Source organism: Patiria miniata, unplaced genomic scaffold (assembly GCF_015706575.1).
Source record: "Patiria miniata isolate m_02_andy unplaced genomic scaffold, ASM1570657v1 HiC_scaffold_25, whole genome shotgun sequence".
In the NCBI taxonomy this organism is placed as follows: domain Eukaryota; kingdom Metazoa; phylum Echinodermata; class Asteroidea; order Valvatida; family Asterinidae; genus Patiria; species Patiria miniata.
The window spans coordinates 11,864,137-11,878,293 of NW_024037064.1; the positions used below are offsets into that span (position 1 = coordinate 11,864,137).

Sequence of the window (14,157 nt, forward strand, 5' to 3'; positions counted from 1 at the left end):
TTGCAGTATAGTTGACACGCTAAAACCTGCACTTCAGCTACGGAATGGATACGAAACAAAATGGTAACCGCGTGACGACGTGATATTCCATTTCCGTGATTTGGCATAAAACATGTTCATGCACGGTCAAACGGCCTCCAAATTACTAGATATGCCACCTGAAGTACAAGTAGACATCGATGATTAAGATGGTTGTACTTAAGTTTACTTACGATCCGGAAGAAAAGTGAAATTTTCCGTTCATTTCGGAGAGCTCCCCTCGCGATCTTGAACACGTTAAATTTCCGATCGTGTTTAACGTTTGAACGACGCGATTTCTTCTACATGCCCAGCGTACATTCGATGGTCCCCGTATCCCGAGTGCGATTCCGTTACCGAGCGCGCGCGATGCATCGATTATGATAATGAGTAGACTGGATCACGTTTATAAACACATGTGCATTTCAAACGATAATAGGGAGTCGGGAACTAGCGCAGCTTTTATGGCGGGTACCAGTTCAAGCTGGTTCCCGATTCCCTTTTACAGTTCAAAATGCACATGTATGTGTTTACAAACGTGACTCATTATCATAATCGTGCATCGCGCGCGCTCGGTAACGGAATCGCACACGGGATACGGGGACCATTGAATGTACACTGGGCATGTAGAAGAAATCGCGTCGTTCAAACATTAAACACGATCGGAAATTTAACGTGTTCAAGATCGCGAGGGGAGCTCTCCGAAATGAACGGAAAATTTCACTTTTCTTCCGGATCGTAAGTAAACTTAAGTACAACCATCTTAATCATCGATGTCTACTTGTACTTCAGGTGGCATATCTAGTAATTTGGAGGCCGTTTTGAAGGTGAAATCTGATGTTTTTTGTTGGAAAATGTTGGTTTGGGACAGTGACAGGATGATGTTGTCCAGGTCGCGGTATTACCCCACTATCGCCAGACCATGTCCAAAATGTTAAAAAAGGCGATAAGTTGGGTCCAAGTTACTCGGACTAGAAGAGGCTAAGCTTTCACAAATGACGCTAAATATGTGTCCCGAAACCCTAACTGAAATTGCACATCGTAATGGAAATATCACGACGTGGTTTCCATGCGACGGTGTGGTACGATTTTGTGTTTTGGCCTGTGCTTTTGCCTGCGTTGGATGGTCAACGTCTGATCTATTAAAAATGGGGTCCTTTTCATTTATCTGTTTGAAGGGGGTTCGAAAGTTGGTGATTTTTACTGAAGTTAGTCTAAAATAAGAGGGGAAGTGTCAACATTGATTGGTCACAGGCCAGGATACCGCCAGACCATTCCATTCTCATAATGGGGGTGGAGCATCATGTGATTTTCTTTTTCTGGTTTGAATTAAGATATTTCAACATTTTTTTCAAACAAAAGAAACAAAACACATAAGAATGAATAGTACAAAACTAAAAAAAATCTTCCCCTAAGAAATAAATTCATAATTTGCATTGATTTAGGCTTCAGCATGTTCAGTAAATTCATCCATTTGGGAATGGTTAATCCAAGGAACAATGCATCCAACAACACTGTTATGTAATGGGTACTAGAGGGTGGGAATGGAGTGGGGAAGGGGAGGGTAGAATGGGGAGGGTGGGGGTTGGGGTAGGGGAGGGTAGGGACGGGATACGGGAAGGATGGGGACGGCAAAATGGTTTAGGCATCACATCTTGAGATGTAATCAGAACGTTCGATAATTTGGCATCCATGTTACATGTGAAACCCAACCCTGTCCAATAATGGGAGTCTCGAAGCTAAACTCTCTCACATCTTTAGCGGATGTTTCAAATTTGTTCATTTTTAATTAATATACCGGTAAATGAAGTTTTACTCATTTTTTTATCAAGTTTAAAGTTTATTACCTGATTAAGACTGAATTGTTTGTGATGGACTTATGATGGACTTGCAGGGACTTGTGATGGACTCGACTACAACACTGTTATGTAATGGGTACTAGAAGGATGGGAATGGAGTGGGGGAGGGTGGGGTGGGGTAGAGGAGGGTAGGGACGGGATACGGGAAGGATGGGGACCGCAAAATAGTTTAGGCATCACATCTTGAGATGTAATCGGAACTTTCGATAATTTGGCATCCATGTTACATGTGAAACCCAACCCTGTCCAATATGTTATGGGTACTAGAAGGGTGGGAATGGAGTGGGGGAGGGTGGGGTGGGGTAGGGACGGGATACGGGAAGGATGGGGACGGCAAAATGGTTTAGGCATCACATCTTGAGATGTAATCAGAACGTTCAATAATTTGGCATCCATGTTACATGTGAAACCCAACCCTGTCCAATATGGGAGTCTCAAAGCTAAACACACTCACATCTTCAGCTGATGTTTCAAATTTGTTCATTTTTAACTAATATAAATGAAGTTTTACTCATTTTTTATCAAGTTTAAAGCTTATTACCTTATAATCCATATATCAGTTTCACGTGTAACAGGACACCAATATTTTGGTGTCATTGTTACATGTGAAACCACAAAATTATTTTGCATGGATACTGTCTTGTGTAAAAGAAATGGTAACATGGCAAAATAAGTTGAACGTGTGGGTTTGCTTCCTTGTGTTTTACACGTTTGGTGTAGACAAACATTTTTGGAACAGACAATACAAGAAAAAATATGTATGAAGGGCCAAATTTATATAATTTGCCCATTTCATGTGAGTGAACAACAGCTGATTTCAATAATCTCATAACGATTAGCCAAAAAATGTATGAATTTAATTAATGTACTTATCAAGCCCTTTTAAATACATTCTATACTTGGAGCATATCAATTCTATAAAATAACAATGGGAAAGGTGATTCCTCATGTTTGGTGTCCATGTTACATGTGAAACTTGCTTTGCATCTGTTAATAAACAACACTGTTAAAAATAAAACGTTTGACAAGATGTCTCAAAATGGTTTATTATTTTAGACACTACATATATGTCAGCACCTAAAAAAGTTATTTTAGTGCTCTTCACATTATTTTGAAAAACTCACCCTCATGTCACACATTCTGTACCCAACTTTGTGGAATTACCCATATATGTGTAACCTTTTGTATACTGAATTTCATTCACATAAAATAAGTTTTGTGGTTAATTGTTGGCAAGTTGCAGACATCTGTCTTATGTCACATAAAACATTTGAAAATGTTATAAACTCGAGCCCTGATGTATTGCACTAATAGGGAATGTACCTAATTGTATAAAAGTTCACCAAATTTTTGAGTGATGTTGATAAGGCCAAAAAAAAAAAAAAAGTCGGTCTCTGGTCAGCACGCGCGTCGATTTTAATCATGCGCGTCGATTTTTTTTTTTTTTTTAAATGTTCCGCGGTAGCTCCAACAGCGCCCTCTGTTTCCGCACCTCAATTTTTTTTACCAAAGAGCACCAAGGAATGGGAAATTGCACCAAGGCAAATGATCGAAAGCACCAAGGCAAGTTATGGAGGACACCAATGTACATGAGGACACCAAAAAAGCAAAATAGTACCTTGTCTGTACAATCCAAGCTTAAAGAATAAAAAAAAAAAGCCAAAAAAAAAAAAAAAAGCCGCGTTGCTGCGTCAATTCCGGAACTTTGGTCTGACCAGAGACCGAATATTTTTTTTTTTGGCCTAAGTCTTATGGTTTGATTTTGTTTGTTTTAGATGTTGATACACCTATACAGTGATACAAATTACCCGTTAAACGGCACGACAGCGACGTACAAGATACAGAACTGTTCCAATGCCTGTTCAGGGCACGGCGTTTGTCAGAATTATCAGTGTGCGTGCGACTCGGGGTACAAAGGGAGTTCCTGCGAGTGGAGGACTTGCCCCTATGAGTGCGGCCAGTCGAGCAGTCGCGGCAATTGCGACTTCCTGTCACCGGTAAGTCGGTCTTGCTCCAAGACCATTTTTTGGAAAATTGTTTCCCTTAATGCAGCCGATTCCGATCTCTGGCAAGTGTAGATTGTTTCCCGGCCCCCTAAAGATATGGGGACCGGTAACTAGCTCCCATTTAAAGCCTTGATTGGATCACCACTGCTCGTGCATCTGGATTGTTTATTTTTTAGTCTCTGTTCAACTTTTGGGCATAGTTGCCATTGTTTGAACTCACGATTTTAAAGAAACTCACGCTTGTCTTACCACAAAAAGTACGCAAAATCACCAGTGTCTCGATGAAAGCAACCTTCAAGCATTTCAACTGCATAAAGGTTGTAAATATTGAACAGCAATATCTCTCTCTTTATTGATATTTGCCAGAGACACTTTCAATTTCAGAAAACTTCAAAGCTCATTACCTCCGAAATTGCACATTCATGGCCAGGCCTATTGCCGTTCTGTAACAGGCTAGTTGCACGCAAACATTACTGTTGTGAGTTAGAATTCATGAGGCGAATTAGAATGGCTATTTAGGCCCCCCCCCCCCCCAAATACTTGGTCTCTGGTCAGCGCGCGCGTCGATTTTAATCATGCGCGTCAACCTTTTTTTGTTCTTAAAAGCTACAACAGCGCCCTCTATTGCCACACCTCAAAATGTTTGTACCAAGGAGCACCAAGGAATGGGGAAATTGCACCAAGGCAAATGAGAAAGGGCACCAAGGCAAATTATGGAGGACACCAATGTATAATGAGGACACAAAAAAGCAAAATAGTACCCACCTTGTCTGCACAATTCAAGCTTGAAAAGAAAAAAAAAGGCACCAAATAAAAAAAACGCATCGCTGCATCAATTCCGGAACTTCGGTCTGACCAGAGACCGACTATTTTTTGGTGGGTCTTAGAATGGCTATTCACAGTAAGTCTTTTGTTTATCTGATGTACACATTGGGCTGGGTTAAACTCAATGCAGGGTTATCCTATACAATAGCACTGCCCAGCTCTACATGCAGCTTGTCGCAAGTGACAGTGAGTCAGTCAGTGAGTCAGGCTGGCCCTCTGGGATTGGATACACAGCCGAATATTATTAACATCCTATTAAAATTTTGAATAAAATATGAATAAATTAAAATCGCTATGGCAGGTTCAGCGGTGTGCATGTAGTCCAGGCTACGTGGGCGAGGGTTGCAGTCTGTCGACCAATGACAACACAGGATGGGGCGACACTGTACTGGTGTCTTCTGGGATTGATTCTGTCTTCAAGGCGCGGACTGGCCACACGGCGGAGTACCATGAAGGCACGGATAGTCTCTGGGTCTTTGGAGGTATGCTCATATATGTGTTTATTATTCATTACCATCACTTATTTATATTCATGAGCAAATCATCACATGCCTGCCCATTACATGTATCAAGGAAGGACAGTCTCAGGGTCTTTAGTGGATGCTCATGTATTTATTATTCATTACCATCACTCATTTATATTCATGAGCAAATCATCACATGCCTGCCCATTACATGTATCAAGGAAGGACAGTCTCAGGGTCTTTAGTGGATGCTCATGTATTTATTATTCATTACCATCACTCATTTATATTCATGAGCAAATCATCACATGCCTGCCCATTACATGTATCAAGGAAGGACAGTCTCAGGGTCTTTAGTGGATGCTCATGTATTTATTATTCATTACCATCACTCATGTATATTCATGAGCAAATAATTATCACATGCCAGCCAATTATCAAGGAAGGGCAGTCTCTGGGTCTATGGAGGTATGCTCATGTATTTAATATTCATTATGTCACGACTCATTTATATTTATGAGCAATGCCAGCCAATTATCCAGGAAGGGCAGTCTCTGGGTCCTTGGAGGTATGCACATGTTCCCAAGACTCGTTAATATTTATGAGCATTGCCAGCCAATTATCAAGGAAGGGCAGTCTCCGGGTCTTTGGAGGTATGCTTATGTATTTATTATTCATAACCTAATTCATATTCATGAGCGAAACCCAAACTTTAAATGGTCAATTAACAATCACATGTCAGCTGAGTGTCCGGATGTCTCTTGGTCTTTGGAGGTTTGCGTTTGTACTTTATTTTTCATAACCTCATTCATATTCATGAGCGAGACCAAAACTCTAAATTGTCAATTAACAATAACAGCTGAGTATCATGAAGGCACGGACATTCCCTTGGTCTTTGGAGGAATGCAAATGTATTTATTATTCATTACCTCATTCATATTCATGAGCAAGAGCCAAATTCTTACTGGATTGGACAAATGACCCAGCACCACGAAGGAAAAGACATTTCATTATTAATTTGTGAAAAGAAAGATTTTTATCAAATAATTGCTACACTTTACACATTTTTAGAAGTGAAATATTTTGTTTTCAAATTCATTCTGTGGTTGTCATATAACAAAAGTAAGATCAGAAATGAGATTAACACTCAAAATATAAAACAAAATATTAAAAAAAAGGCGGTATTGGAACAATGTAGGCCTACATTTCATTTGGCATCTATTGTATTCCCATAACATTGTTTTTGTGTATGTAGGTTATGACCTGAATGGTGTTCTAGATGATATTGTCAGGTACAACTTCACGTCCAACCAATGGGAGAGGGCAGTGCCTGCCATGGCAACAAGGCCGGTAAGAATTAAATTAGGTTTCTCAATCAAAAACAAAAAAATCTGTTAACATTGTTAATCACCACACACTTGTGGATTAGTCTTGGGAATTGATGTATAATTTTATTGTAATTGACATGTGATCGACTCAAGATTGACTTGTGATCGACTTGTGATTGGCTTGTGCTTGACTTGGGATGGACTTGTGATGGACTAGTGACTTTGTTGTGATTGACTAGTGATTGATTTGTGATCTACTTCTGATTAACTTGTGATAGACTAGTGACATACATGTAAAGTTTATGTGATGGACTTGTGATGGACTAGTGACTTGTGATTGGCTTGCGATGGACTTGGGATGGATGTTTAGTGAACTTGTGTTTGACTTTGTGATAAACTAGTGTAATTGACCTATCACCATTTGCATGTTAGCCACATCCCTACCCTATAGAATTGTGTACGATAAGTTTTGTTTGTCTCAAAGTTTGCGCATCCTGGGTCCATTTGTTTCGTGTAATTGGGCAATATTTCACAAGGTAGGATAGGATTCTACCGCGATAGGTTAATCACTTTATTGACCTTTGACATGTTTGAGAGACTGATGACTTACTTGTGATGGACTTGTGGATGGAACTCTGATGGACTTGTGGTTGACTTGTGATTGACTTGTGATTGACATGTGATTGGCATGTGATCGACATGTGAAAGACTAGTGACTTACTTGTGAGTGAATTGTAATTGACATGTGATTGACTGGTGACTTACTTGTGATTAACTCGTGGACGGAACTCTGATGAACTTGTAATTGTCTTGTGATTGCCTTGTGATTGACATGTGATAGACATGTGATAGACATGTGATAGACCTGTGATTGACTTGTGACTGACTTGTGATCAATTTGTGATCAATTTATGATGGTTTCAATTGCCTTTCAGACTGGCCGCTACGCACACTCCATGGTCCTCTACTACGACGACCTCATTGTCTTCGGCGGTATCCTAGCCAACGGCTCACTTACCAATGAGCTGTGGGCGTTTGACATCACGACCCGCGTCTGGACCCTCCTTCCCGTGGGCAGTGACCTGGCTTCGATGCCCCCGGGCCTGGCCGACCACAGCGGCACCATAGTCAACTTCTCCCACCTTTATGTCTTTGGAGGTAAGTTTCTGTTGGCAGTCGCGGTGGGGATCTACTTCAAATTTGGTAAATATATCGTCATTTTGTTGGGTCAAAGCAGAAAGGGCTTATACCATGCTTAAGGTCAATTTTTGTTTTTTGATGGTAACTGTTTACTCTCAGTACAGTCTTTATCCCAAACAGGTTTTATGTTAATTATTCATCCAATTAAGGAGTAATTAAGAAATTTTAAAAGGTCTTATACTGATCTTAGTATACAAAACGGGAGCAAAAAGGCCTTATAAGCTCATAAGCCTTTTTTCCTTTAAACAGGCAGTCATTACAGGGCCATAATAACTGATAATGTTGGGAAATGCAAAAAGGGCTTAAGAGCTTGTAGGACCTTTTTGCACGCATCCTTTTGTCATTTCTTGGAACTCCCTTTAACAATATGCATAATTTAAACTATTTAAATAACATTTTGCAATTTTCAAAACAGTGTGAATCTTCAAACTCGATTATCTTGAAATACTGGAAAATGCTGAATAGGGCTTATAAGTCCTTTCTGCTTTGACCCGACGATTTAATCTAATGTTTTTCTACATCTGTGAAACTTAAAAAAAAAAAAAAGCTGACGTGTGCACGTGCAGTTTTTTAAATTTTAAATGTATCTGGGTTGTTAGATTTTTACGACATTGTGTATCCATGTACTGCGCACTTGAACACTAATGTGGAATAATATAAATTAATTATTATTATATTATTATTATTATAAGTGTGCATTGTACAGGTGCACATGTTGTTGCCCACAAATGCTGTGGGTGGGGCTAATGTAATAATACTAATTATTATAATTATGCATAATTATAAAGCGCACATATCCAACAATATTGGTGCTCAAGGCACTACCTCATTATTACCCTGCTCATTGGGCCAATGAAACATTCCAAATACCATCTCAGCTCCCTGGGGAGTAAACAGCTCGAAGCTGCAATTTCTGCCCAAAGCAGCTCAAATCAACCACAATAACCATCTCTGCCCTCACAAACACCCATTTACTCCTGGGTGGGAGAAGCAATGAGTGACAAAGTGCCTTGCCCAAGGGCACACGCACCATAACCCCAGGCTGGACTCGAACCCACAAGCTGCAGAATTATCGGCAGACCACAAATTCAATGCTCCACACCACGAGGCTACGGCGCTCCGCATGTGTTACTCTATTGTATAAAATCTCAAAACTTAATTCAGTCTGGGAAATAAATTAGTTTGGCGCATCTCTAACATGCCAGTATTAACCCATAAACACCTCTACTACATTGTATTACAGTCGAGTCTGGCAAGATTACCATATGCGAAGTTCACTCATTTTCCTCTGTATTGACTAACAAGCCCCCAGATAGCAATTTCATGTCATCAAAGTCAATTTGAGCAGTGAGAAAATACAAGCATTTTCTTAGAAAACACTTAGAATTTTTCAGTCCACTCTCATAGGGTTTGTACACAGGGTGTTGAGTGAACTTCGTATATGGAAATCTTTCCTCGAGTCTCGTTAATACAATATGTTCGGACCTAGCCAAATTGTTTGTTATATCAGAATTTGGTATTAAGAGGATCATCAGTCCCATTCATTGTGCACATAAATGCACAGTCGGGACCAAGACTTTATGTTTGTTATAACCAGAATTTTGCATTAACAGAGTTTGTACTAAGGAGATTCGACTGTACATTGTGTTTATTCACTGAAGAATTAATAAACCCATAGAGTGCTCAGGCGGTTTCGGGCACTACAGTGAGTAATAAACAGGGCAGTTTCGGGCACTACCATGACTAAAGGGTTACAACGGTGTCACTTACTTCCTTGTCTCAGGGAGAAGCCAAAGCACCAATTTTGTGGACGGCATCTTTAAGTACGACCTGATCCTGAGGTCGCGCTGGGATATCATCCGGCCCTTGGGAGGTCGCGAGGCTGACGTCAGGGTCAGAGGTCACAGCGCCGTGTACCACATGGACTCCCAGTCGCTCATTGTCTTCGGGGGTTTCCGACCGTCTTCAACAAGGTACGTAAAGTAAGGTCTGTACCAAGCAATCAAGGTCATCAGGCCAGTAAGCATAAACTATGATCAGGGAATTGGGGGGAGTGAAGTATTTGAGTATCATGTTGACCTTTTTTTGCCTTGAATGAATGGTGATTTTATTTTTGTTTGTATTTTCTAAAATGTTAATGTAATGTTTATGGTTCTTTTTATGGAATGTTCATTTGAACATATTTGTAATGGAATTTGCGCAATATGAATTAATGATTATTATTATTATTATTTGCCAGTGCTTGGTTGACACTTTTTTCGAACCATGGGTTCGCAAACTATGGAAGGTCTACATTGTAAAAATAACGGATAGTTATTAATGTTTCCGAACCATATCATTTGATTGTTAAAAATACAAAATGTCAGTGACCGCTTTCAAACATGTAATTATAATCCCTATTTATTACTAAGTTTGCGGACATTGTATTGGATATAAGTTGCAGGATTCTGAACAACTTCCCCGCAATCTTCCCGCAATCAGTATTGGTGAGTCAAGCAGTTGCTAATGAAATTTGCCCGGATCATGTCCAGGACAAATACAGAGCTTCTTTCAGACAAAGTGAATGATTCTACCTACAGCTTGTCTGGAACTCGAGACAATTTAAATTGAGTTGATCTCAATTTAAATTGTCTTGAGTTCCAGACAAGCTTGAGTTCCAGACAAGCTTGAGTTCCAGACAAGCTTGAGTTCCAGACAAGCTTGAGTTCCAGACAAGCTTGAGTTCCAGACAAGCTTGAGTTCCAGACAAGCTTGAGTTCCAGACAAGCTGTAGGTAGAATCATTCACTTTGTCTGGAATAAGCTCTGAATTATGAGATGGCATTTACATTGACGTGGTTTGGGTTTCTTAGGTTCAGCGAACGGTCCAATGAGATCTACGCATTCCACGTGGATGAACGCTACTGGATGAAGTGGTCGGTGGACATGAGCGGCGCCCCCATGGGGCGGGCCTTTCACAGTGCCAACATTATCGGCAACTATATGGTTATTTACGGTAAGTGACTTCCTTAGAATTCAACTCTAAAGATTTTATAGAACATGAAAACTTACGCAAAAAAATAAAAATTCTCATCAGATATTGCTATTTTTTAGCAGTAGAAAAGTAATTCACTTTTGAATGAGACATTGAACAAAATAATTGGCCCACATGCAGTTATGGAATAATTACTAAAGTTACACATTTTCTAAATATTTGAAGCCCAAAAGTAAGTCTGTTCTTTGCAGGGTGAACTGGTTCCCACCCCCTTTTAGAATCGATAATGTGGTGAACCGGAACCAGTCTACTGGCAGGGCGAATCAATTTGTGTGCAAAAGCTACCAAAACTGTGAGGCGTTCCAGCAAAATGAGACAGAACTCGGCAGTGGTTGAAATGAGGGTTTGCAGATGTAAGGAAAGAGAATAAAATCGTCCTTACAATACTGCTTGTTGCACTTCAATAGGACATTCCATTGACAAGTTATGGCTGTTTAAAGTTGGCATTTGTCCACACGTCAAGAAAGCAAAATACTGAGCAAAAGGCCATTGAAATTTCTAGTTTTGAATAAGTGAAAATGAAAAAAACATTCATACATTTTGAGGAAATTGTAACTTCAAACAAGTAAGAATTGAGGCTTTGCATGGTGGAGATTCTAAATAATGAAAGAGTACTAAGAGAATAGTTCTGAAAAGAACCAGAGGTATAAACTCGACGTTCCGGTCAGTATGCTCTGACCGTCTTCAGGAGAGTGCCTTAACTCTGAGAACAAACAAAAAATACGAAACAGCAATTCGTCGTGTGCCCGGCAGAAGGGCATATGTGCATATATGCCCTCATGCGCAAACACGCAATCACCAAAATGTTCCCAGCAAAAGGGCATATGCAGAAATCTGCCTCTATTTTAATGAAATTGAAACGTTTTCGTCAGAAAGTAACACAGGTTGATCAGAAACTCATGCTTTATACGTGTGACAAATTTCAAGTGCGTACGATTTATATTACATGTGGGAGAAAATTAGATTCATACTACGTGGGGTGCTGTGGTCCAATGGTTACAGTGTTCGACTCGTGTGCCGTGGTACATGGGTTCGAATCCTGACCGTGGGAACATGGTGCTTGTGCTCTTGAGCAAGGCACTTTACCATTATTGCTTCGTCCTTCGGATGGGACGTAGGTCCCGTGTGTTGTGTAATGCACGTTAAAGAACCCAGTAACACTTATCGCTAAGAGAAGTGGTTTGCCCCGGTGTTTCTAGCAGTGGCTGCAATATGCGCCGCAGTACCTTGTAAACCATTATAAGGTACTACATAATGGGTCTCATATTTACTTTATTTACCTTTCTTTAATAATAGACATAATTTCCAGCGCCTTGAGTACCTAATTGTTGGTAGATACGTGCGCTATATAAGACTCCGATATTATTATTACATGTGGGTGAACAATCTAACCTTTCAATGCAATTTTACTGAAATTGATCTTTACGTCAGAATACTTATATGCCCTTCTGCCAGGCACCCGTCGAATTCTTCCTGCGTACCTTCAGTAAAGTACTGAATGGTCAAATTTGTGAAAGAATAGAGCATATGTAAGTTCTTGATTTTTTTTTTTAGGGGGTAACGTGCACAGGCACTACACTCGACCTGAGGACCACTACCCGCCCACCCATGAGAGATGCTACGATGAACGCATCGAGCTTTTCCACCTTGGCTGTCACAAATGGACTGACTTTGATACGCTGGCCCAAGGATTCCAGTGTAAGTTTGAAAGGGCCCATGAAATAGATTTGTTTTAAATCCTCCTAGTCTTCTGCACTTCACAACCCTTCAGGTTTTGCAAAACCACTTTTGCCCATTGAGTTACCGCCCGCACTTCAAATTCCTTTGAGGCAATCTTCTGTGGAGTATGGATAACACTTCAAATCCCTTCACAATTCTTTTGTGTGGTTAAGCTCAGGGCAAGCAGGCAGATTGGGTCACGCATCACTGCTCTACACATGGTCAATTCCACGAAAAAGTGGACACAGCTGGAAAGTGAAAATTGTATAAAATCTTCCAAACTACGAGCATCACAACATCACATGTGGTGTCAAATTAAAGGGGACAACAAGATCTTTCATTTGAGCGGTGTGCCAATGAGATGGACTGTAGTTAAGTGTGATTTTGGGACAAAAACCCTGTTTTGTGGCTAACATCATGGATTTTTGGTAGTCATTTTGACACCTTGTTTTAACATGCAAAATGTGACTGTTATTGAGAGTGTTTGTGTTTAAGACAGAGAGAAAGGTTCATATAGAAAAGAGTTTCATTATGTTACGGTTCATCAAACTTTTTTTGAAGAGGAAGTAACGTGAGTGATGGTTCCTCCCTGTAATTAGTGTCTCTTGCATCTAAAATACCCCCCTATTTGATTCAAAATGGGTTTTTGTATCTAGCTATGGGCTGAATTAAAGGTCAAATAATGTTACTTCTGTGTTGCAGACTACAGTTTGAGGAGACTGTAACAACAAAAGCAGAGGACAATTTTCCATGACCTTTTTTTGTAATGTGAGTGACGACCAACAAAACACACATGCTTTCAAGAAGTGAATGAATGGATTGAATTTTTAAGTTCCATTTTTGAGTACCCCTTACCCCAAGGTTGTTGTATGGCTGGTTTGATTCAGCTTCATCAAATGTTTTTGAAGCAGTGAGAGGTCAAAGTAGCCTCATGGCATATAAATGTAACGTGAGTGATGGTGGAATTGCCCACATGCTGTTTTATTGTGCAGTGACTCTCTGTGTGAAACAGTTCAACATTTCATATCCCTTCACCCGATACTGACCTGCAGGGTTTTGGGGTCAAGTACCAAATAGTGAAACCTTGATAGGTCAAAACCTGTTAACTCAAAACCCATCTAACTCAAAGTAAAAACTTATACCTGTCAGCTGTTGAATAGAAAATCCATTGGCTAACTCAAAACTCTGCTTAACTCAAAATTTGAGACAATTCCCCTGATTCTTGACTTATCAAGATTCCACTTGTACCACAGAATACTACACATGTTGTACTCACTTGTGTGGAAAGAAATGCATACTACAGGTTACTACATATTGACGTCCAACCAGGAGGGCTAATGCAATCCATGGAAAGTCGTATTCGTTTCTCGTTTAGTTCATTTTCTACCGACCTTCATATTGATAATTTCTAAGATGTTTTTTTATGCTGATTGAATTTCCATAACGAGGAGACAAAAATGTTGTCATTCAAGACAGAAACTTTAGTAGAGCTTCTTTATTACCAAAAGTTGCCCAGAATTAAGAGTTTTGGTGCGGTAAATTTTCTGTTGTACACTAAGTCCAAGAAGATGTCCTGTTTTTGTCCCATACGTAATGCCATGTTTTCTTAAATTACATGATCATCTCAAAGATTATCACATTTTGTGGGAATTTTTCCTTGCAGATGCCAAACAGTATAATAAAAAACACAGAAATCTATGAATAT

At 39.9% G+C, this 14,157-nt stretch overlaps 1 protein-coding gene across 1 annotated transcript in view; it reads left to right on the forward strand.

Annotated features, from left to right (window-relative positions):
- The window catches only part of LOC119733051 (multiple epidermal growth factor-like domains protein 8), a 74,185-nt gene that overhangs the window by 6,468 nt on the left and 53,560 nt on the right, over window positions 1–14,157 (forward strand). Inside the window, exons 4-10 of the mRNA XM_038206631.1 lie at window positions 3,653–3,874; window positions 5,010–5,190; window positions 6,428–6,522; window positions 7,436–7,658; window positions 9,484–9,673; window positions 10,552–10,694; window positions 12,288–12,431. Coding sequence (XP_038062559.1) covers window positions 3,653–3,874; window positions 5,010–5,190; window positions 6,428–6,522; window positions 7,436–7,658; window positions 9,484–9,673; window positions 10,552–10,694; window positions 12,288–12,431 — 1,198 coding nt within the window. The remainder of the gene's footprint in view (window positions 1–3,652; window positions 3,875–5,009; window positions 5,191–6,427; window positions 6,523–7,435; window positions 7,659–9,483; window positions 9,674–10,551; window positions 10,695–12,287; window positions 12,432–14,157) is intronic.